The 27221-nt window shown below is 36.2% G+C and overlaps 1 protein-coding gene across 1 annotated transcript; it reads right to left on the bottom strand.

Annotated features, from left to right (window-relative positions):
• LOC121430083 (ADP-ribosyl cyclase/cyclic ADP-ribose hydrolase-like) lies at positions 1 to 25657 on the bottom strand. The gene is made up of 7 exons (XM_041627358.1): positions 25162 to 25657; positions 8147 to 8276; positions 5534 to 5752; positions 4366 to 4442; positions 3258 to 3350; positions 1209 to 1295; positions 1 to 323 (listed from the first exon to the last, which is right to left on the bottom strand). The coding sequence occupies exons 1-7, from the start codon at positions 25452 to 25454 to the stop codon at positions 185 to 187; spliced, it is 1038 nt and encodes a 345-aa protein (XP_041483292.1). The 5' UTR covers positions 25455 to 25657; the 3' UTR covers positions 1 to 184.
• Between the last annotated feature and the right edge of the window lie 1564 nt (positions 25658 to 27221).

The following is a 27221-nucleotide window of genomic DNA, read 5'->3' as shown; positions in this document are numbered from 1 at the left end:
TACCTTTCCATTGATATATAATAAGACCACATTCATAATCAATACATTTCTCCTTTAAAGAAACTCATTGGTAATCTAGAGACAACACGATACGAAATGAATACAATTAAGTCAATTTCAAATTTTCCCCTTTTTGCACAAACCTCAAATTTATCACCCCCTTTCCCTTTCCTATAAAGAAAAATTACCGCGTCAATAATGAAACAAGTTGATATGCTAGAATTACAAATATAGGTGAGGCGAAATTCGTGGGGGCCGAGCCGGAGTATGGTCGACAAAGATCATGTCCTGGGTCCTGGATGCATTGTACATGACGTGTAATGCTGTAAAACAAATACAAAATGGCAATTAATATAATTTTAACAAGCTTGGCGTGATAATTAAAAAAAAATGATGGGGCGGATCGAACATGACATACGAGGAATTTTATTTCTTAAAGCATACAATTTCAAGTGAAGATCTAATTGTTGTAACAGATTTATAACACAATCCCCAGATATAGTCATATTGTGATTTAACCTTTCCCCTTTTACATTCTTTTCCTTTCGCCCCCCCCCCCCTTATCATATCACTGCCCAAAACCTAGTCATCTGAACGAGTAAGAACAATATAGTGATTAAAGAAAATATGCACATTTATGATTTTGATGAAAATTAGTTTTAGATAAGTAAAGATTGTGAGAATAGAAAAGTGGAAGGACCCGATCAGAACCATTATTAGAAGGACAAAACGTATTTTACAAATAAGAAGAGGTGGAAAAAAGCCAGATGCAGAATTAGAAACATTATAGAAAAGAAAGAAAGGTTAAACGCTAATAGTATCAGAGCTGTCTACAAAATAGATAGATGGACTGATGGGAGAGAGAAATTAAGAGAGACGGGACCACAAAAGAAGAAATGCAGTAAATGAGAGTTAGAGTTAGAGAGAGAGAGAGTGAGAAGATGGGGGGGGGGGAAGTGAGAGGGTGAGAGTGCGAATGGAGATACTAAATTAGGTGCACCACTTAGAAGACCCTAGGAGTGACTGTATTTTAGACACAAAAAAAATCTGAAATTAACCATTAACAATTTTTCTTGGAATAAAATCGTCTGAAATCCCCCTGAATCTAACCATTAGCGTTTAATGTAATGTAAAAGTATGTTGTTAGTTTAATGCAACATTATTTCGAAAATGCGGCCTAACTTTTCAGTTTTAGAGTGTTTACTAACCTTGGGTCGTCGATACAATTAAATGATATTCCTTTAGAAGTTATATCCTCTTGTAACTCCAACAAAGAACCTGTAACGCATTTCTCTCTGATAAAAATAAATAAGAAAAATTAAGAAAAAATTAAGCATTATGGTGATTGTGGCCCAGCGGATTAGTCTTCTGACTGCGAAACAGGGGGTCGTGGGTTCGAATCTCAGCCATGGCGTAATTTGCTTCAGCAAGAAATATATCCACATTGCACTAAAGTCAGGTGAGGTGAATGGGTAACTGATAGAAGAAATTCCTTGAATGCTTGAGCGCCTGGGGAGCCCAACTAAACTTCGAGGTAATAATAATAGCACTGCCAGCAGGGAGAACAGTTTTCAGGACTGAAGTGACTTCCCTGGGTAAATCTACCTAAATTATTATTATTATCATTATTATAATAGTATTATCATTATTATCATTATTATTATTATTATTATCATTATCATTATTATTATTGAAATAAATAGAGAACACCTTTTGCGCATCAATTATCATCTACGAAGCATGAAGAATCTTCATCATTGACATCACTAATTGACGCATTATTCCAACTTTTCATAAACAATTATTAAAGGAAAGAACAATAATAATAATAATAATGATAATATAGGGTATTTATATTGCGCACATATCCACCTTGTTAGGTGCTCAGGGCGCTCCTATATTACCCGGCTAAGCTAGGCGTTCATAGCACACACAGCTTTTTAGGGAATTACTTCCTACCGGACCGGGTACCCATTTACCTCACCTGGGTTGAGTGCAGCACACTGTGGATCAGTTTCTTGCTGAAGGAAATTACGCCTTGGCTGGGATAAAAAAAATGCAATGAGTTTATTCCGTCTGCTACTTCATTTAACATTTTCCTTAATTTGGCGCAAATTCAATTTGACAATCTGTACAAAAATTGTCAGTATTCGGCCAGGCACGAAAACTTTGAAAGTTTGTATTTTTCAAGCGTATCTGACAGATAAATTTATGATTAGTTTTGTTAATGGCTTTAAACTGCACCACCACCACCGCCACTGCTTCCACTATCTACTACTACTATACTACTACTCATAGGCGGCGGAGCAGAGGATTAACTTTTGTGTTTGGGGGGGACGCAACAATAGCCGTCCCCCCAAACACAAAAGATAATCCTCTGCTCCACCAATGCTACTACTGCTACTACTATTACTATTACTACTACTACTACTACTACTACTACTACTACTACTACTACTACTACTACTACTATACTACTACTACTACTACTACTACTACTACTACTACTACTACTACTACTACTACTACTACTACTATTACTGCTACTACTACTACTACCACCACTACTACTACTACTACTACTATACTACTACAACAACAACTACTTCTACCACTACTACTACGCTACTACTACTATTTCTACTCATACTACTACTACTACTACTACTACTACTACTACTACTACTACTACTACTACTACTTTCTACTTCTACTACTACTACTACTACTAGTCCTTCTACTACTATACTACTACTACTACTACTATACTACTACTATACTAGTACTACTACTACAACTACTACTACTTCTACTACTACTACTACTATACTACTGCTACTTCTACTACTACTACTACTACTACTACGATACTACTACTGCTAATACTACTACTATTACTACTACTACTACTACTACTACTACTATTACTACTACTACTACTACTACTGCTACTACTACACTCTAAAAATGAAGTGCTAATTCAGCTCTTAAAGAGCGTGTATAGTGACTGCACTTCGGAGTGCTGATTTTTTCTCGTTCAAATTTGAACTAGACAAATCAGCACTCCGAAGTGCAGTCACTATACACGCTCTTTAAGAGCTGAATTAGCACTTCATTTTTTAGAGTGTACTACTACTACTATTACTACTACTACTACTACAACTACTACTACTACTACTACTACTACTATACTACTACTATACTATACTACTTCAGTGTACTTGTGATAAAGTACTACCCCAGTAATGCCGTCTTACGTCACAGTCCCATCCAGGTTATGAACGATGTAAGCCGTCAATGACGTCACTTTAGCTGGATCAAGATTAGCCACCTCAGCAGTCCTAAAGAAACTGAACAAATAAGAAAACAACATTCGTTGTTTTTTTTTTCTTTTATGGTGGCGTGATGACGCTAGGCAAACAAATCTACAAAGTTCCATGGAAGTAGGGCCCTAAATTAATGTCAAATCAAGCGAAACATCGATGAACATGCATGCGGGTTCTTAATGTTTGACAATGATAAAACAAAAACTATTGTTGGTCTTCATTTTGATATTAAGTTCAAACTGCATTATTCATAAAGATGAAATGTTTTGAATTAGAATAAATGGCGAAGAGACAATCACATACATCGTTAAAGATTTTACAGAAGAACAATTAAAAACAGATCTTACAGAAAGAAATAACCTAATTATTTTTGTTAAAACAGGAAAGATTTTCTACAATTTTACAGAACAGGTCTGTTTTTAATGATAATGATAATTGGTATTTAGAGGCGCTAAAATAAAAAAGTACCATAGCGGGTACAAAGTAGGAATAACAATTTAACATTTGCAGTAATTACTTCAATATTCAAGATAAAAAGGGAAATATTACTTATTGAGTAAAAGGTATGTCTTAAGGAAAGATTTGAAGCCAAGAACACTGGAAGTAATTCTTATTGAAAGAGGGATAGCATTCCAAGTCTTGGCAGCTACTACAGCAAACCGTTTTTCGGCAGAGGAGAGTTTTGACAAGGGATGCAAAGTCTGCATGTGTCAGTGATTGATTACAAGAGGGCGTGTATAATTTGATGGTATTATTAAGATATTCAGGTGCTAATTGATTTAGAGTTTTGTATACATATAAACAGACTTTAAACTGAATGCGTTGGAATAGAGGTAGCCAGTGGAGTTCCTTAAGTAGGGGTGTAGTATGAGTTCGGGATCCAAAGCCAAAAATTAAACGAGCGGCACGATGTACGATAAAGACCACTGTCCATTATGTTTTGCTCACATGCATACTATATATTTTTCGAATTGGGCAGTATCGAGCTTATTTGAAATCGTTTCTTTTGTATGGCAAGGACTGCATATTTTTTTCATACCTTGTCGATCGATACGCTCCATCTGGCCTGCTTCCATCCAGTATAACAGTGACGTCACCACTTGCCCCACCCGCAAACTGAAACAAAGTTAATAAAAAAACCCTTAAGAAATACGGTAAAGTGCACTAATCATTAGAATCCGAGTTCAAGTAATGTCAGGCGGAGTTGCAAAGTTTATCCATTCAGTAAAAAAAAGTCAACATCAACACCTTCTTTGTTGAAATACCGCAAGGATATTACAGGTGATAGTATTACAAAAATCATGATTTAGATGTAAATGACCATAGCCTTTTGGTAAAAAATAAAATACGTTGATTTTTAATGAAGCTAAGTGCAGGCCCGTATGCATTTTTTGTTTATTTTTGATAAAGCTGTGTATGATTTTTTTACTTGCGTTTCATCATCTTTTCTGCAACCGATCCCTGAATAATAGTGTTACCACAAACGATCGTGGAAGGCATATGAACTTTGCAAAGTGTTGGCACCCTCTACGTTCATTGATTATCACAGTACTGGTCAATCCTGATCAGTTGCAAAATTTAGCGAGAAGATTCATTTTGTGTCATTGTTGTTGTCCCAGACTCGGAGAGAACGTAGTGATTGCCTGCTCTTATCTTATCTTGTTTACGCAATATGTTCTATTACTATTTTGTACTTTCCCAGTCTCCGTAGGCAAATCTGCATTTCTGAGGCGTCAAAAAAGTACGAACATTGCTTTGAGTGGCTCCCTCCATTTTAGCAGGGAATGGGAATGTAAAATGTTGCTGTTACATGTTTCGGATGTACTCGTGCAATATGAAGACAGAAATATTAGTTATATATCTAAATGTTGTTTATCTGTGTATTTATCTTCCTTTTAATGTTCTATCAAATTATTATTATGACAGACTAATTCTGGGTTCATGTAGCTTGGTCGGAGAGGGAGACCCTCGGGTCACAGTTATCAAGTTAGTTTTTCCCATACCCAGGCAGCTAAGCTATATGTACCCATCTAGGGCTCTGCTTAATATTTACATTTGTTGAAATTTATTGTATTGTAATTGCCGAATTGATAATAAATAAATAAATCCATAAATAAATAGGCCCATCGTTTGCAATGTTATTGTTTTTTATGGTTTAAATGAAATAGACATTCATTCAATCCTGCCTTCTAATCCATACAGCTTACATGTTTTGACGACTTTCCCCAGAATGCCGCTTGAGTTTCGTTCGCGCAACTGCCAAACTTCGGACATGCCCCGTAATTTATCCCTGGTGCTTCGGCCATACTGCAGAAGACGTTTCCGTCCACAACTCTCCCGAGCATCGTCAGTTCGATGTTGGTGTAATCAGAGGACTGCCTGCCTATAGACATCGCCATACTGTACATTCCTGAATAGAACAGAGTCTGAATAAACAAAAATAGGGAAAGTGAAATTGAGTACCATTGAGTGTAAATCTCCATGGTAAATGAAATTACCACTGTCTTGGTCCACCAGGGGCGGAAATCTCTCCCAAAAGGTAGAGGGACAAGAGATCGACAAAGGGCTAAAAATTTCGACAAGATAACAAATAAGAAAAAAAGAGGTAATCACCCCAAAAGAAAGGTAAAAAATACATGTTTTATTTCGAATTTTGAATGATGTATTTCTTTTCATCACAAAAGACCGAAAAATAGTAGAGGGGGACATTTGATATCCCTGTCCCTCCTGGGATTTCCGCCCATGTGGTCCACGCGCGCACGTCTCATCATCGGCTCATCACCCATGCTATTCTCCGACTAATATTTGTCTGATCTTGTTAATCTATTTACATAATGTATTCATAAATAAGTGAATATTAACCACAGTTAGTCTAACATTGCCATTTAGTCCAATTATAGTTATGTCTATAGGCCATGCGCATTTCACGGTCTAATGTCCACTTGGGCACTTAGACTGTAATGTTTATAATGTAGATGAACTGTTCATGAACCAAATGTTCATTCGATACGAATTAACAGACAGAATAGTTAAATTTAGACCGACTGGACATTAGAATAAGTGGGAATTACCTTTGGTAGGTATATAGACCAAGTGCAGTGTAGAATAAATAGCAATTGATCAACTTGAAAATATAGACCAACTGGGTTTTAGCCCATGGTATTAGACTATGTGAGAAGTAAACACGGGGAATATATAGACCATTATTCTGACTGTACACTGTTAAAAAACCCGTGATTTTACAGAAAATAAACAGAAGATTTTGCAGAAAGCAATAACAGAATCATTCTGTAAATTCATAAAACAGGAATTTTTCTGCAATTTAACATAACAGGTCTGTTAAAAAAGGGGAAAAGGGTGTTTTATTCAAGAAAATTTGTTTCATAGATTCCATACACCAAATACCAAATTCCTGTAAGATTACGCAATTCAATAAGATTACAGATGATCTCGAGACTCTGCTGCAGGAACTTCTTTTATTTTAAGGATAAATTTTCTAACAGTGTATTATAGTGAGCATATTACCTCATCAGTTGCTTTGATCCGAGTGCATAGTCGTCACTGACAAAAATATTTGGCTAAAATCAGATGCAAGACTTCCAGTAGCTTAACAGGCGTCAGAATTCGTTTGTAAAAAATCGCCAGATGAAGGGAGACGAGTAAATTTTTTTGATTCGAATACTTTTGAATATTAATAGCTTAATCATTTTTTATATGCATGATTAATATAATACTACATGGAGAAAAAATTGGGAACATTTTCTCAACGTTTACAATTCAAGAAGGGGATGGCGATGTCTAATTATTAAGAACTGGAAAAATAATCCTTGTCCGTTAAAGGACAAAATACTTATAAAAGTCACCAGGGGCTTGTCTTACAAAGAGTTGCGATTGATCCAATCAATGATATATATGGAAAGCCAGCAACCACAACATCTAAAATGCATGTTTGTTCAAAATATTTTCTAGATGTGGTGTATATTCATACATTCATCAGTCTCTTGAAGATTCAGTGTGATCCTCTTTGTTTACAGAGGAGAACGAGCAAATTTCGGGGGGGGGGGGGGGATGGTATGGATGGTTTTCCATACAGCTGAGATAGATTGAATCAAGCGTAAATCTTTGTAACACAGTGGCCAGGGGTGAGTACATGTAATTATAATAAGGGGAAATCATATAATTAGACAGAATAATAATCTGAATGATAGAATGAATATATCGAGGTGATTTTTTTTCAAATTGAAATAATAAATAAGCGACGTTTAAAGGAATGATATTTAAACAAAACAGAGCGTGTGATTTAGGGAAGGGAGAAATGGAGTCGGGTAGGACTCGAGATGGAGTGGGGCGGGACTCGAGAGGGAGTGGAGGCGGGACTTGGAGGAAATGGGCGGGCCCGTGGAGGAAGTGGGGCTGGGCTCCTCGGGATGAAATTGGGCAGTACTCGAGACAGAGTGGGGTGGGACTCTGAGGGAGAGGGAAGGACTAGGGGGATTGGAGCAGAACTCGGAAGGGAGTGGGCAGGACTAACTTAAGGGGATGGGAGTAGGACTCGGGAGGGAGTTCATGTGGCTGGACTCAGGGATGAGTGGGGCTGGACTCCTCGGGATGGAGTGGGGCGGGACTTTGAGGGAATGGGCAGGACTAGGGAGGGAACGGGAGCAGCACTCCAGAGGGAGTGGAGTCAGATTCAGGACTGAGTGCAGGGCTGGACGCCTTGGGAGGGAGTGGGTGGGAAAAAGTATAAAGACACAACGGGCGTATATCAAATTAAAAACAGAGCACCTCAAAAAGAAGAAAAAATAGCAAACAAACCAGACCTGATCCTCGGGAAGGGGCATAAAAACCATGTTAACGTAGGCGTCAAAATCTTCTGGCACGCTGGTACACGGTTCCTTGTATGCAAAACTCGAATTGAAGGCGTTCCATAATGCCAAACAATCGTAAGCTCTGTGCATGGAGAAAATATGAAAGATATGATGCACTATTAGTCATGTTCGCACAAAATTAGATGAATTGAACTTTATTAAACACTTAAAAAAACAACAACAACAACATGACTGTTTTCCGTAGCTTCGTTATTCCAAAGGTTCGATAGTCCGAAAACGAAATGAGGTTCGTATCATCAGCATCATCATCAGCAGCATCATCACCAAAGCCATCTTCATGAGCATCATCATCATCATCACCAAAGTCATCATCACCACCACCATCATCATCATAATCATTTTATTTTTATTGCATTGACTCAGTTCATTTGACCAAACTGTATTTTCCTGATTTATATTTTGTTGAAAATAAAATAAATGCAATAAAATTGTATCGTTATATATAGCTTAGCATGAATGATATGATAATTTTTTTATGAATATCATTGTTATTATCCTTGTATAGTCATGATTTTCACCATCGTCATTATCATTGCTGTTGATCTTCATTAACATTGTTGTTGCTTATGCTTTTCCTATCATGCAAAAAAAAACGCCGGTGTTTTTGTTTTGTAATAATATTTATTAATCATTCAGTTCAAAATCAAAGTGATGGGTACATTGTAAAATATTACCATTCAATATTAACAAAACACTGTTAACAGAAGACAAATAATGATCCAAAATACAAATAATCGTACAAAATGTCATGGTATTCATATACAGTGGAAATTCCGTGACAAAAATTAACCATTTATAAACAATATAAATTCACAAAATCATACGATAGTTATGCAGAACATTGATTACTCAACATTGATTAAACTGAATGAAATTAAACTGAATGTTGATTTAAAGATTTAAAACCAGCCTGGTATCTATCGGTCCACATCAGAGAAGCGTTGACACAACACCAGTTGGATCAACACCTCTCTGGTGTGGACCGATATAAGCTCTTCAAAAAATGTTTGGAAATATGATTTTGTCAGGAAAGAAATTTAATTATATACATTTGAAGAGTTCAAACATGTGTTTAAAATATTTACTTGGTCCAGGTTAGAGAAGGCCTATAGACAATTGTATATTTACATATGTTTTGAATATTTTAAAAGCAAGCATTGGAAACGCTTGATGCCCCTCCCCCCCCCCCTTGTACCAGGTTGATGTCATATTTTATTCTATGTAAGAATTTTCATACAGGTGTCATACATAGCAAAGAGTGCTCTAGCATTGATGAATGTAAGTGTATAGAATGCACAGGAAGTCTTTTATTAAGAATGTGTTGCTTTATGCACTCATCTGCTATTGAAATTCCTTGGATTACTTTATAGAATTTGTACAGTTATTCCTAGTAACGGTAGTGTATATTAGGAGGTCAATTTTAGTAATTCAGGGAGAACCACCTAAGCCAGAATAGACTACAGATGTTCGTATAGGCAGTCTAAGTTATAACTGAGGGACTACGTCGGTGACGAGATAACGACCCCAGCTGCCGCCGGTTCTCCACCGACATGACTGGTCAAAATTCATGTCATTATTGGGGGCTCGATCTCGTCCACTAATTCGTTGAAGCCACATCTCTCTTATCTGGGGGCTATACTCATCGAGGGGTAACATAGTCTGCGGAGGCCGAGACCGAGTGGAGAAGAGACATCGCAACCTGCGGAGGCCAGGAACTGGACCGACCACCAGGGCCAAGTGGGGCGTGTCAGACCAGATATGATGATGGGGGCTCACATCAACGATATTACCGTTTAAGTTAAGTTATATTTTGTTATCCATAATCCATATCCATGTATATTTTCATGTAACTCATTGTAAAAGAAATCAAAGGAAACCACAGAATGATTTAAGAGCTTTGATTAAATCTTTCATATAACTGTAAACCTCAGTTTTTACGTATTCCTTATTTGGTGTCGAGCAGCAGTAGTTAAATAATAAAAAAAGTCACTTCCCACGTGACAGATTTTGATCGCTGACCTCTCCTCGGTTTTAATGAATATTAATATGTAATTAATATCAATAAATAAAACATTTATTTCTCTTTAAAATGATACCCTACATGATATGATTAGGGTTCCCATGAAGGTGCAGTGCCTTGAAATGTGGGGCAAGGTACAAATTCAAAAGTTACAAAATGACACAATATTGAAAGTTCTCTTTTTCCGTGGTGATGAGTGAGTTTCTTAGTGGTTTCTTTTGAGTTTGATCGATAATTCCTCATCGATTTTAGTACATATCAATGTGTAATTAATACCAATGAATAGATTATTTAATTTTCTTTAAAATGAAACCCTACATGATATGATTATGTTTCACATGGAAGTGCAGTGCCTTGAAATGTGGGGCAATGTCAAAAGTTTCAAATGACACAATATTGAAAGTCACTGTTCTTTTTTCAGTGGTGATGAGTTCCTCAGCGATTTCTTTTGTTTTCATGCACATTAACATCAACATTAACATGGAATCAAACAAACCTCTGCACAAGCAAAAACATAAAACACAAATTAACATGCATGGGTATTTCAAACCACGACTCAAACCATGCTATCTCACAGAACCAGCACTACAGACATGACAGAAGCAGGGGCTTGGTTTGAATGGATTTTCAGCTCTATTGATACAGACAATTTAAGAATCGTGTTCTGTAGACACTTCATGACTATTTCTGCTCGTTTTGCAGCTTTTCAATTCAGACTTTATCTAACACTTTTGAATCCTGCTCTTTTCGCAATGGTTTGATCATAACAAGCATGGTATCATTTTAAAGAGAATTGCCTAATCTTCTGAATGATGTAAAATATGCATTGTGTAAAATTGGGAGTTGGGAGAAATTAATGGCCATACACAGATTTCCAAAACTTTTTGAGGGGTTTAGATACCAGGCTTGTGTTAAATTAACACCGGTGATCTATTAATGAACTAACAAAGCATTTGCCATCGCGATCTAACGATTTAACCCAATGAGTATGTATTTATTATTATTTGTATTATCTATATCATTAATTTTGATTTGCTATTACTAGTATTATCATCATCCTCATGTTATGTTAAATAAGTTATGTTACCTGCTGATTTTCGGTTTTATGTTCATTTCCTTTGTTTAAGTGATTTATAAAGAGCCAATATTAATTATCAGCAAAGGGGCGATTTATAGAAATAATAATAAGAAGAAAATTATCATTATTCTTCATTGGTTTTATTTATCTATCTTTTCATTTATTGTTTATGATTGTTTTTTTTTTCATTTTTATTTCATATAATTATCTTATTTCATTTTTCGGAGAGTGGTGTATTTTCTTCTCAATAATACTTAAAACAAATAGTATGAACATCAATAAAATTTTCAAGTTTGAATACACGTACATCATTGTCTCGAGTATGTATAGGGGCCGTGTATATATGGGGGTATTTTGCTGGTAGAACTAAATTTTTATTGATAATGAAATTGAATCTGGCCATACCTGGCTTTGTTATCGCCTGTTGTAAAATGAGCCGAAAGTCCTGTTTATGTATATAAGTGATTGTACATACACCGTATATCATACTCCTTTTATGTTGAGTTATATTCTAGTATTAGATGACGGGTTCTCTGTAATACTGAATATAATAAGTAAAGTAAAAACAGAAACTTATACAGGTCCCTTTTCATAATAACTTGCTAAAATGCACTTGCTTAAATTATATATTATAATTTGTCTACAAAAATTATTTTGTATATATCTTTATAATTATATCAATTATCATTGATGTTGTTGAATAAGATTATAATGACAATGATTTGTATCGTAAATAATTGTTATAAATGTATGAAAATGACTTGTATCAATAATTATGTAATTTCTGTTAGACATAAATCTGAATCTGAAAATGCAAAATTTCTATAACAAATTTACTATATCAGCAACTATTTCACTGGTTTTACACTGCTATTGCAAATTTGATATTTCAGCAAGTTTTATGCAGCGGGGCCCTGGTCTGGGTGTGTGTCAGGGGTATGATGAGGGGTGGGGTTATGGGGGATCGCCTCTGCCGAAAATCATCATTTACCTCCGTTCAGGATCTCCCACTCCCAAATATTTGTTCTTACAATATTTATTTTATAAAACGTATCTTTTTTGTGGGTTTTTGTAAATAAAATTACTTCATATTGCTTGCAATACACAGCAAAACGGTGGTGTTAACCGGTGTACATAGAGGACCCCACCAGTTATTTTACAACGGTGTTCAATTGGTGGTGTTAGTTAACACCTATTGGTGTTATTACAACACATTTGATTGTTACATTTACACTCTTTGGTGTTATGTTCAATCTCTAGGGTGTATTTTTAAAACCTTAGGGTGTGGTACCTTATTAGCACCAACTCATGTCAGTTTTAACACCACAATTTTTATAATGTAATTTTCCTTTACTATAGATCATTTAAAGAAAAAAAATCATCGACCCGCGCGCCTCGATTGTGATGTGTGTTTTTCATCGTTTATTACGATTTTGAGTTGTTCCGCGTACTTGATTTTTTACACCTTCCATACATAATGATAAAAATATAGTGGCAGCCGGCAACCATTCATCAGGTTTATCCATTGAGAAAACAAAAATTATAAGAAAATGACGCATATTGACCGAGATTTCAGATAAATCATTCCGACAAGTTCAGAAAGTTCAATTTTCATAGTAAGTTTGATCAGGATTGTAATAATACTCATAGCGAGTGATATTGATACACTTCAAACCGCGGTAATTAATAAATGTTGGCATATTACAGCGAAATGGTTTTGTCTTATATTCATTATTCATAAATCACTTTACTGGGCTAATGGTCTGTAATGCTAGTTCGTCTACATCCAGTTTATCTACAGTGACGGTCTACCATTTGGCTTATTTTCCATATAGCCAATTCATCATTAAATTTCCAGTTAGGCTATAAATAGCCATTTCGTTAAATATCCACGTGGTCTAACACAATTTAGTCGAGGTTAGATGAACAGTTTATTAATCAAACAACTGAAAAAAAAATGAGTAGACAAAGAGAAAATTGGACCATCATCTGGGCACAAGACGGGTGCTGAACATTCAGAAAATAAGAAGTTAATGCACTGCAAAAACTCCGGTGTTGATTTAACACCAGCCCGGAATCTATAATATCCATACACCTGTCCAGAGAAGCGTTAAACAACTCCGGTTTTGGTATTAGTCTAACACGAGATAGGTGTTCCATAGGCGGATCCAGCGTTTGGCGAAAGGGGGGGGGGGCGCACTGCCGAGCGGCGCACATATTATTGCACTTAACCGGCGCCATAAAAGACAATGTTGAAAAAGGGAAAAAGTAAGTCTGACCCTGTCAAAACGCACGCACATACAAAAACACGCAAACACACACATGCATTATATAGGAGCGCCTTGAGCACCTAACAAGGTGGAAATGTGCGCAATATAAATATCCTATATTATTATTATTATTATTATGATATGAATATATATATATATATCTATATGACTCATGAATTTTTTTAGTATACTGACCTGAAAACAGGAAAAATGTGCCTGTTTAGGACTGTTTGTAGTAACTAATGAGGAGAATACATATCTCACTACACAGATAATGCGAGTGCTGCCAAGACCGAGCTGAAATTTCTTTATATTCTGAGCAGAAAGCTTGATATTCTAAGCATTTTGGCACCAATGATTAAGATGGGTATCTAAAACAAACAATAGATACGAGCGCGAAGCGCGAGCTTGAAATTTTGATATTTCGATCTGAAAAAAATGACAGTTTAATGGACGTTTTTCCTAAAGAACAAGATTATGTCCAACAAAAGATTATTGCAAATCGAAGCGGGAGTTATTTTGAGGTTCAGAACTAAAAACGGGACATTCTATTCACCTATTTAATCATGAAAAGTATGGGGTTTTGCTACAGAGATGATGCGTGCGCGAAGCGCGAGCTGAAAATTTTTATATTCCAATCTGAAACGCGGACTATTTGAGCACGATTTTGAATAAAGAACGAGTTGTGTAGCTCAATCTCGTGTGCTGATTTCTGTATAGCATTACCATCTTATTGTATTTTTGCACGTGCGGAATTATTGGGGGAGGGCAAAACGATATGTTTGCATAGACATACCTTAAAACTACACTGCAAAAACTCCGGTGTTGATTTAACAACAGCCCGGAATTTATATATGTCCACACCAGAGAAGTATTGAAACAACACCAGTTTGGAATCAAAACCATGGGTGTCGATCACGGGGGGGATGGGGGGGATATATCCCCCCCAATATTTCAAGTGGGGGGGATGGCCTGTATTATCATCCCCCCAATAATTTAGGGTAGAAAAATTATAATAATGATGAAAAATGAAGATTGATCATGATGAATTATTGATGATTATATTATGCCATATATCAGTTTGTTTCCCTCTCAATTTGTGTATTGTTTTGCAGGACTTTTAAACAAATGGGTGGAGGTTAAAGATGAAAAAGAATGAAATGTTTATTTATATGATATTTTTAACACATGGCATAAAAGGACCCCAACGAAAAACAAATTTTGTTGATAGGGTGTTCCATCCCACCAGTGGTGAGTAAATTAATTTTAATAAATCAATTAATTCAAAAGGGTGGAAAAATAAACGGGAGTAAAATGGTGGCAAGATAAATCGTCTAAGGAATGACGGTTAGCCCGATGGTGCACGAGAAGCCACACAGTTTGTAACTTGTGCTAGTTTTAATTCAATTCAATTGGTCCGAATCTGCATTTTATCATGCATTAAGAAGAAAAAAGATATTGCCAGTCGGGTTGTATACACAGAGGCGTCGATCCTCAATAATTCCGCATGTGCAACTAAAAAATAAGATTGTAATGCTACACTTAAATCAGCAAGCGAGATTGAGATACCAACTCGATTTTGATTAAAAATCGTGCTCAAAATGTCTGCTTTTCAGATTGGAATATAAAGCTCTTCAGTTCGTGCTCGCATCATTTCTGTACCAAAAACCCATACTATTCATGATTAAATAGGTGAATAGAATGTCCTGTTTTCAGTTCTAAACCTCAAAAGAACTCCCGCTTCGATTTGCAATAATCTTTTGTTGGATATATATCTTGTTCTTTATCAATAGCGTCCAATAATCTGTCTCTTATTTCCAGATCGAAATATCAAAATTTTCAGCTCGCGCTTTGCGCTCGCATCTATTGTTCTTCTAGATAACCATCTCAATCATTGGTACCAAAAATGCTCAGATTATCAAGCTTTCAGGTCAAAATATAAAGAAATTTCAGCTCGTTCTCTAGTGAGATACATGTATCTATCCTCCTCATGAGTTACTACAAACAAACCTAAACAGGTACATTTTTCCTGTTTTCATGTCATACTAAAAAATTTCAGCTCGCGCTTCGCGCTCGCATTGTTGGTGAGGGTGAGATATGTGTCTCTTTCTCATGAGTCATATATATATATATATATAGGCCTATGTGTGGGTGGGTGAGTTTGTTTGTTTTGAGTGATAGAGCGCCTTTAGAACGTTGATTCATGATTTTGTCCCCCCCCCCTCTGAAAAATGGATCGACGCCCCTGTGTATACATCATGCTCAATAAACAGATCACTATGTACATGGTCCAGACAATTTTTTTCATTTTTTTTCTTTCGCATGAGTTTAGAATAGGCTCTCTTGTAACACAATTTGAATTTTCAAAAAAAAAAATATATATAAGTAAAGTACACTCCAACAATGAAGGAATTTCCAAGATCATCATGCATATCAACCACTCCCAAATGCCCTTATTTGTGATTTTAGTGGGGGTAATGTTGAAAGATCCCCATCCACAAAAAAATTGTGTCAATCATCCCCCCAACCAAGAAAACCGATCGACACCCATGATCAAAACGATGCTGTTTTAATACTAATTGATGGTGTATAAACACCTATCTGGTGGTAGACTAATACCAAAACCGGTGTTGTTTAACACTTTTCTGGTGTGGACATTATATAGATTCCGGGCTGGTGAAAATCAACACCGGAGTTCTTGCAGTGTAGTGTGTATGTCTACAGGTTCAGCCTATGTAACAAACGTTTTGAAAAGAGAACATCAATTACTTTGAAGAGCAAGTAGGTACACTCCACTTAAACAATTTACAAAGCAACGTTGACGAAATTATTTCAATATTTGCCCAATACTTCATGATGGGTACCAAGTTAGAAATATGGACATTTCTCGTGAGAGAGGAACGGCAAACAATAATATTATCTGAGGACTGAAGCTTGTTTCAAGGATATTATGCAGGGTGTCTAATGAAAAAAAAAACAATAAGGAGACTTGGCTATTCCAAGTTTTGTAATAATAATAATATTACTACTAATAATGATAATAATAATAATAATGATAACAATAATATTGATAATAACAATAATAATAATAATGATAACAACAATGATAATAGTAATAATAATAGTAATAATAATAGTAATAATTACAATAATAATAACAATAATAATAATAATAATAGCTGGATTTATAAAGCGCTTTTTGTCAGAGGATACAAAGCGCTGCTATTTTCATCCCGGCTTTAGCTCGAGCTATACCACCACCGACGCTCAGTGCATGCAAGAAATTACTCTTGCCGGGTACTCATTCACCTCACCTGGGTCGAGTGCAGCACAGTGTGGCCTTGCTGAAGGAAAACATGACATGGCTACGTTTCGAACCCACGACCCTCTTTCAAAGACGAGAGTCAAAACCACTAGACCATTATTCACTCTATACACAGTGGTAGTGGCGGGGGTAGTTGCAACGAATGCTACTTAATAAGCGTTGGTTCGTAATTAGCTCATGAGCAACTTTTCAGTAACAATTTAGTACATAACAAAATAAATTACGCAAGCTTTCCAGACATAGCATTCTGTGTTATTCAAATTCAAATTCTATAAGAAAGAAGTGTCAATGACATAGACCATACAAGTCATAACTATATAGAATAGTAAATCGAAAGAATTAGGAAATCGTCTGTTAATTGTCCGCTTTTTGCACTTGGCTTCGTCCTGTCAATTATCACAAATTATGTACACTCTTTTCTTGCTCTTCAGTGGATTATGATAAAAGAATATGTAAAAGAAGGTATATGCATCATCATCAAATGTGACTTTGAAAACCATCTTCAAGGTTAATCTCAAATTTCTTTTTTTTCCGCTTTCTTGCGCAGAATGCGATTGCGAACAGGTCCATGGCCTTACGCAGTGGGGGAGGGGGTAGTTGCCACCACTGTGAAAACTTACATGTTTTACTGAAAATTTTCACAACACTTACCAAAATTATGCACGAAATCATTTAATTTTACTTTACAAAATGCAGAAGTGTCAAAAATGGCAAGTCCGAAGAACCGGTATTGAAAAGAAGGATTCTCAATGTCTCTACAAATTCAAAATTCAATGATAAATGTTCATTATAAACACGCATCAGGCTCATTGTTTTATTATCATTTCTGTGTTTCGATAATAAAACTAATAATGATAAAAATAATAGGTTTTGTTGATATGCGTCAAACATAAAAATTCCTTATTTGAATCATATCAGTGAATGCAAATTGACGCAGTGTTCATAGTGTACACACTCGTGCAGGTGAAGTGATGTTTTACTCAAAGTTTGTTTGCAATGAACTCAGTCTCCCACGATTTAAGACCCGTTTTTGCACGAACTTTCGACAAATAAGTGTAAATATTGTATTTCATCTGTTGAGAAATCACCAAGTGATAATGAGGAAATAGTGTCAGGGTTATTCTAATATTTATGAAAGATGTTGGATCCATGGTTACGTATATTGTTAACTCATTTTCTTTTGTTAAAGAATGTTTATGGACTATGTTTATATCTGCAAATATAAAGATGATTCACCTGTAAGTGAAGGTTTCTTGGATTTTACTAAACTTTAATATTTTATAGCCAAGAAAGAGAACAAACTTGCTCTACATTTGAAAATGAAGATTTGATTTGAAAGTTTGAAATACCCCTGCTCTATCTCTCTTAAATATTTAATGCTGCTTTGTGTAATTATGTAAATACATTGGAATTCGGATTCTGTAATTTTATCAATAAGAATGAAAAGAATAAAGTTGTAATGGCTATATGAGAAGAAATTGATGAGGAGTAGATATGTTTTCTTTTTGTCACATAATCATGGCCATTGCCCCCCCCCCTCTCCGAAATATTTGAAAACGTATACATTTTTTAACTGAAAATGTTCACAAATTTCATCGAAAGGTGCATGAAATCCTTCAGTTTCACTTTACAAATGCACATGCGCCCCAATGACAAGCTCCCCCACTTTCATGATTTGTTTTTCGAAAGAGTTTATGCCCCTTTTCCCGCTAGAAAAATATTTCTGCGTACGACCATGCACAATGATTAAAAATACCCATTTAACGCAATACATAATTACAGTGTTGGTGTGAGGTTCATGCTATTTTTTTTCACAGAAGCAGAGGTAGGTATATGTTTACAAAAAGTGAGGGAGTGAAGCGACCGAGCAGGTCACGAGAGCATATTTTCATTTCTAACATTGGAACATCTGGTGCGCACATTTAAAAAAATGCAGTATATAAAGGGAAAGTTATAATGAATTTCTAAGGGGCAAATACAAGCCCAGCAGCCCTGGAGCACCACCCTAGCCCTCAAGTGATAAAATCCTGCCAGGTTCGTGACCCATAATGCAATATTCTGAGAAGCGTAGTCTTGTAATATAGGCCCACTTGAATACTAACACACTAATTCACTATACTCAATAAATTCATACAGCTATAATCATGTTATAACCACGAAGCTATAAGCAAGTAATTTCCTTCTCAAATCATTTAATTTCTCCGATCAAACAAAATCACATAGGCTAATTTTATTATATTAGCTTTTTCAAAATGTATATTTAAAGGAGAATGAAACCATTGGAACAAGATAGCTTGTGTGAAAACAGAAAAATCAAAGAAACAGATCAACAAAAGTTTGAGAAAAATCGGACAAATAATGAGAAAGTTATGAGCATTTGAATATTGCGATCACTAATGCTATGGAGATAGCAAATTGGCAATGCGACAAAGATGTGTGATGTCACTTGTGAACAACTCTCCCCATTACTTTAGTATATATTTCACTTGAATTGCTTCTTTTATCACATCTATCCATAGATCATGTGTTCTTTCTACATGAGGGCATGTAATACATATTTTTTTAAGAATACATCTTGGATAAAGAGTTTGTATCATCATATTAAGAAAAAGTAAAAAGAGACATTTTGAGGGTATTTTATAGTCCACCAAAGGGAAAGTTGTTCATCAGTGACATCACACATCCTTGTCGCATTGCCAATGGGAAGATCTCCATAGCATTAGTGATTGCAATATTCAAATGCTCATAACTTTCTCATTATTTGTCCGATTTTTCTCAAACTTTCTTTATTCTTATTCTTTGATTTTTCTGTTTCTACACAAGCCTCTTTGTTCCAAAGGTTTCATTCCCCTTTAAAAATCACAATCCCACAGAGTCGAGGAGAGGCAATATTGGTCATTTCGCTTTTAAGTATATGCTTCGTGACCCTTTGATATCATGATGACTTCACGACAAAATAGCAAAATATCCATGTTAGACCCAACCCTTTTATATCGGAAATGGACAATCCTTTTAGAATTTACCCGTAACTAATGACTACAACCATGACAACCATATAAATAGTTTGATATTATTCCGTCTAAGAGATTAGATGAATAGCCGAAACCACCAAAGTATGAAATAGAAATTAATCATCGATATTTTCCTTTCAATATCGATTTCCTGAATGAGAGAAACACAGATATACTTATAATCGAATTGATCGCTTCCGGTTTATTATATATACCTGGGTTTGGTTATAATCAAGCCAGATTTGTGGTATTGTGGTGGACGATATATTTTTTAATTGTATATCTTTCATCTAAGCAGAGTAGAGAGAAATATAGAGTGATTCAAATTCATATTTTTGTAGCGGCTGTTAATTCTCTTATAATTTTTGTAAGAGAACAATGTGTAGAACAGCTGTCGACAAATTAACAACATACTTCCTTGGGTGTGGCCGGCACTCGTTCATTCTTTATCAAGTAGAATACAAAGTTTTTACCTAGCATTATATCATGTTACCTGACATGAATAGAATTTGATTTTTTCGAGCATCTGCCAATATTCTGTTCAAAATAAAAATAAAAAGTAACACCAAACAAACATAACATATATAACATGACTTCCAAAAATTCGGCTCCAGCAGAAGAAACAGTTTACTTCATTTTTTTAATTCAAATCTAAACATTGAGTTTCTTTCATTTTCACAAGATATCAATTTACAATATAATCCACACAAAAGCACTTGTATGATATGTTGTGTATTTATGCATTCATTTATTTATCCCCCTCTATTTAACTGTATGTGAATGTGTCTTTTTTTTTTTTAATGTGCGAATAAAGATGATATGAAATATATTTATCGTAAAAGACTGTAAATATAAAAGAGTTGTGAACAGAAGAAGGCATAATTCCATAAAAACAATAAGTTTGTGGTTGGAAATGATTGTACCACAAATACAATACAAATGATAAAAAAGAGATATACGGATATAAGGTTAATTGCCACACGGATAAACTCTAAAACGATCGTCTCAAACTTTCAAAAGATGTCTTGTTGGGGAATTTCCGTCATTTAACAATCTTGTCATTTTAAATATAAATTTTATCAATTTTAACAAGATTCTGGACGTTTGTAAAAAAAAAAAATACATCAAAAAAAATTAATGCATGTCTGACCAGTGGTGTTATGAGACAAAAATTTTGATGGGGCTACATTGTAAAAACTGTGGTGTTAAAACTGACACCAGTTGGTGTTAATAGAGGACCACGTCCTGAGATGTTAAAATTACACCCTAGAGATTGAACATAACACCAAAGAGTGTAAATGTAACAACAAAAGGTGTTGTAATGACACCTTTAGGTGTAACACTGACACCACCAATTTGACACCGGTGTAAAAATAACTGATGTGGTCCTCTATGTGCATAGGTTAACACCGCAGTTTCTGCTGTGTAGATATGGCATATCGGGTAAAATTAATAAAACGTTGTGAGCGATCGAAGCGTGCGAGCTAAAAAAATGATAATTTTATTACCAAAATCCAAATTTTGACAAAATATTCAGAAAATTATGTCACATTTCACCCTTTTCTCCTTTCTTTCCATTTTTCTTATATTTGGGCGTGAAAAAAAAATCGGGCAAGCGCCTATATAAAGCCCCCATCTGTATATATATATATACGCCACTGTATGTGGCAATGTATCAGTTCAAATTTGAATACATCGTATTGCATTTAGAGTATATGTACAGATGAAAATATTTGAACTATTTTTTCAAAAGTGAATTCAATTTTATACAAATCAATTAAGTCTTCTATCCCTGGATGAGATATTCAATCTTTAAATTACTGACACTACACTTTTAAAAAAATGAAGTGCTAATTTAGCACTTACAGTGCTTGTATAGTGACTGCACTGTAAGTGCTATAAATTAGCACTTCATTGTTTACAGTGTAAATGGTTTGATTTCGGTGTGTAGCCGTGCCTGCTGCGATTACTTCATGCAAGATGAACACCGACGTGGATCATAATTATGGTCTACCAAATAGGTCAATATTACCTATAAACAAGTTAGCAATTATTCAAACCCCCACACTAATTTGTATTAACAAACAGTACTGTTTGGGGCGGCGCTTGGGATTTATATATCTAGGAAGGGGGGAGCTCTGATTCAAAGGTAACATCATTTTTCTCAATAGCGCTATTCGACCCATATACATCTCTTTTTTTTTAGTACAAATGACCATTAACTTGTTATTTTCTGATTGTTAAGCACCAGTCTAAATGCCAAGATTCTTCCATTTTGTTACCCTTTCCTCACATCTTGACGACTTGAAAATTCGAGGGGCGGTCGCCCCGATGTTATTGCCCCATGCATGCCATCAGTTAGTGGGTGTTATTTTCGACAGGGATGGAGAGGGTGATAGAATCCGCCCCCGTTTTTTTTTTTGGTCTCCTTTATGTGGATGACATTCTTCAGTGTTCATTTCGTGTGCTTTAAACAAATTTAAACTGGCATGATCGCACGAATAAAATTTGAACAGTTTTTAAGTAAATATTGTATTATGAAGGTGATGGTAGAAATATGTACTGATGATGTCAAGGGTGAAAATAAACGTAACCCATACTTGGCATGAATAAGAGTGAATCAACTTCATATTTCTTTGGAAACCTGGGGAGCGTTTCATCAATATTTTCATCCGACAAGTTGTCAGATCTGACATCTTTACATGATTTTGATTCGCTGAGAGGCACTGTTTCTATGGTAGCTGTCGGATAAAACGTCGACAAGTCTTTTCATGAAACACTCCACAAGTTCTGTATATAAGGATAACATTGTTTTATGAACCTGCGTGGTGTATACCCAGTTGTTGTGTGCATGGGCAATCGATTTTAAACAACCATTTTGAAAAAAGTTGTCAGGCAAAGTCTCAACAATTTTTTAATACAAAATTTTAGGCAATATCACACAGAACAAAATTGAAGAAGATTACAACTATTGAATTCATTTGTGTCTGTGTGTTGGTAATCCAAAGACAAAAAGGAATTAAGGCTTCAAATTTTAAAGTGTCCGGACAACCTCCCCCCCTCCCTCCTAAAACAGAAGTTCCACTTAAAGATAAAAACAAGAGAAAGTCATGTCCTTGCCATGGAGTCACACGGGCAGTCATTTAAAAAAATGTAATACCATCATACATTATATCGTCATTATACATACCATTATATAAATATATCATTATCATTGCTATACCGGTATATTTGTTAATCTGCTGATGTTCACTCCGATAAGACGCCACAGATGAAAGAATATAAAGGTGGTCTTTATTATTTATGGGCAAAAGAAGACAATTTCAATGCTGAACTAGGACAGACTGCAGTCAAAAATGTGTAAAAAATATCATTACAAGATCGATCTATCTCAATGAAAGATTAAAATATAAAAATGCCTTGACCGAGTGGTCTATGGCGCCTGGTTATATACATGGAAAGTCCGCGGTTCGATCCCGGCAGCGGGGGGGGGGGGTACCCTGATATCAATAATATACCCTGACTTTTGGCTGCTCGTCGTAATGAAAATCCACTGCATATAGGATATTAACAACATAAAACACTTAACTGGGTTGATTTCTGCTGCATGGTACAAGGCAGTCGGGTAATGAGCCAAAAATTTTGAGAGGGCTCGATATGGTGAAGCGTGTAAAATTGATGACAAGTTGCGAGAGAGCGAGTGAGCGAGCAAAGATTTCGACAATTTCATTACGAAAATCCAAGTTTGTGATGGACTTTGACTTAATATTCAGAAAATAATATATTTCACCCTTATCTCGTTCTTTTCTTTTCTCTCTTTTTATTCTTGGTCGTGAAAAATGGGATGGGGGGGCAAGAGACCCCAAGCCCCCCCCATCTGTACGTCAGTGTTGAAAGGCCGTTATCGATAGAGAAACACAAAAAAGTCTCCACTGCTGCGAGCTTCACAAGGTGTATATGTCAATTTGGCGAGATACAGTTTGTATGCCGTCTTTGCGAGGTAGTATATCTCACCAAATAGACATAATTATTATGTCGACTTGGCGAAATAATGTATCAGGACAAATTGACGTTCTCCTTTCTGTATGTCGACTTGGCGAGATATATGCCCAGTATTTTGCCAAGCTGACATATAATTTTTCCATACGTCGGATTAGAGAGATGTGTCTAGCCAAGATGACATATAACTATTTGTACGTCGACTTGACGTTACTTCGCCAAGTCGACATAATAATTTTATTACGTCTACTTGGTAAAATACATTACCCCCACAAAGACGTCATACAAAATGTATCTCATAACGTTGCCATAATATCGTTATTAAGTCGACATGGTAAGTCGATGACACTTTAAAGCATCCGTACCTTTATTCGGACACCATTGGTATTTTTGCTTACAACGAGCTGAGGCTAAGGACCAGTAGATCGCTGTTTTTGCTTCTCATTCAAAAGCGGTAATAAAATCATATAAAGGTAATGTTTTATTTGGAGGTGAGCAAGATTACGTTGTCTTTGTGGGCGGGAAAAACACAACGTATTTAGATGAACAGTGAGCCTCGAATTGCATTAAGTCTATGTGTTGTCTTGCGTTGGCTTACTAGAGTATTTTTTTTTGGTAATATTTCCGTGAAAAATCACTCTTTTCATCTACTGTCCTTCATTACCGGCCCATTTACGTTTTACTAGGAAAAATAATGATTTCATTTATTACTTATTTGAAAATAAATAATAAGCCGCCCACCCTACCTACATGTAAAACAAAGTCATACAGCCGAAACCTAAACTAGTCACCATATCCATTTCGTTTGCTTGATTTGCTTTTATTACTGAGTTCAAAATAGAACGATTAATCACCCTCTCGATATTATCATCCACAATGAAAAGTAGAGTAATTTTGTTTATATATAGATAAAAGTAATAATTTGTTTATTTGCAAGGTGATAGCAGATTGTTCTTATCCAAGCACTTATAAATTTATTATTACTCCGGTCATTATGTACATGTAGTTATAGCTACAACCTGGGGCCTGTTGCATAAAATTTTTTACCTGAGAAAACTCTGGTAAAAACTGAAAACTAAGGTTAGTCTGATTTCTGCCATTGACTTTAACACAGGGCAAAAACTCTGATAAAAACAACCTGAGTTTTCTCAGGTAAAAAGTTTTATGCAACGGGCCCCTGGTGTTTTAACAAAAATGGGGAAAGTATGTTAAACAAAAGATTGTATGAAATGAAAATGCTCACTCTTTTGGTTCTTCGGTGCAAAATTCACATTCGTAACATCGACCGAGGAAGATTTCCTTCAGGTTGGGAGTGGTGCCGTCACCCAGATCTAGATCTGAAGGCATTTCGGTGGTCGTGTTGTCTCCATCCGCTCGTCGAAAGCGACTACGACCCTCATCGTCGTCCAGTTCAACGGACACAGGCAGCAGACGGGCAGAAGTGGTGGCAATGACAGACGCAGCGACGATCACCGATAACAAGGCCTTACCGATGTCGGCTGGGGTGCTGGGGTTAAAACCGTTGAAGAGGTTCATTGTGCCCGAGTCAGGATGTCACCTTTTGATTGTAATGTTGCCTGTAACTCGGTTAATATCTGAATAGAGTGCAGCGCGGGGAATCCTTGTGGACTTTAAGAGATTCCGAGTATAGCCCACACATGAACTCTAGAACTATACTTCACTGTCTCTCATAAAAGCGCTAAACAGAAACTACAAACAGTTATCAATCGTCGACACGATAAATAGGCACTCTGGTCTGACTGCAGTTGGGGTACGGGGCGTTTCATGAAAGGACTTGTCAGACCTTTTATCCAACAAGTACCAGTTTATCCGACAGTTACTTGGGAACAGTGCCTCTCAGCCAATCAGAATCAAGAAAAGATGTCAGATCTGACAACTTGTCGGTTGAAAATATTGATGAAACGCTCCCCTGGTCTCCCCCTTTTATTGTGCATGCTCTTTCGTGGGCAGCGCGTATTGAGTTTGAAGTGTAAAAATAAATAATATTTGGTGGATTCTTTGAAAGTGCACACGTCCGTCACTCAGGAATGACGTTCACGGTAATATGTACACATTCGGGGGGGGGGGCACTTCCATTCACGAGTGGATACCATGCGCGACCATGGGGTCCCGAAAAGCACCCTAAACGCGTATTTTCAATATTCTGAAAATGCATGCACCCCGAACAAGTATTGGCATGTGAAACCCTACCCTTAACGAGTATTGGAAACAAAACTCCTATAAACAAGTACAGCGATATTTATATGTCACGAACGTCGGTCGTCGGTACATTTACCTACATCATTGGCTTTAGACGTGCAGCCCCGGGGTACAGGCCCACCGGCTTCCCACACCTCGTGCAAATCGTATGCCTACTCTAAACACGTAGTGTTGACTCTTGAGGCAAAAAGTACATCATTCATAAAACATTTTAGTCTTAATTATTTATATCCTCGCAAATTTGACCCAAAACACATACGTACTTTTCCTAGCGAAAATAGATACCCTTTTTTCATTATTTTAGAGTTTTTGACACCCTTACTACGTTACGTACGTAACGTGCCCTATCTTGAAAAAGACCCTTCTTACGTGTTTTGGTCGCGCATGCATGGTATCCACACGTCAATGTAAGTGTCCCCCGGGTACACAGCAAAAACTGTGGTGTTAACAGGTGTACACACCACACCAGTTATTTTACACCGGTGTTAAATTGACAGTGTTAGTTTTACAGATATAGGCATAGGCGGCGGAAGCGGGGGGGGGGGGACGTGTCCCCAAAAAAATTTGAGGAGGGGGGGGGACGGTCCCCCCCCCCCTAAATTTGTAGTTGATGACCTTTTTTTCTTTTTTTTTTTTTGCTTGTCAATTTATTTTCCTACGCGTCCCCTCCTAAAATTTGTGGCTTCCGCCGCCAATGGTTATAGGTGTCATACAACACCTTTGTTTGTTACATTTACACTATTTGGTGTTATGTTCAATCCCTATATAGGGTCTAATTTTAACATCTCAGGGTGTGGTCCTCTGGTGTCAGTTTTAACACCACATGCAGCTTTTACGGTGTACAATCACAAAAATTCATGAAATTCATTGTGATGAGAATTGGTGTGAAAAATGCTCAACTTGATCATTCCCCAAACATTTTTACTCGTTTTACACGTTAACTGAAAAAAGAAGTTGGTACTGCATTTTAGGACGAGATTACCTTACTTTAGGGATGATAACCTTTTTTTTTTGCTTGTCAAGTGAGACCCCTTTTATAGTTTCTGAAATAATCTTACATGTTATCAATTTTCCTTCCCTTTC

The sequence above is a fragment of the Lytechinus variegatus genome, chromosome 16 (assembly GCF_018143015.1).
Source record: "Lytechinus variegatus isolate NC3 chromosome 16, Lvar_3.0, whole genome shotgun sequence".
NCBI classification, from domain to species: domain Eukaryota; kingdom Metazoa; phylum Echinodermata; class Echinoidea; order Temnopleuroida; family Toxopneustidae; genus Lytechinus; species Lytechinus variegatus.
This window is presented reverse-complemented; position numbering and strand designations above follow the sequence as displayed.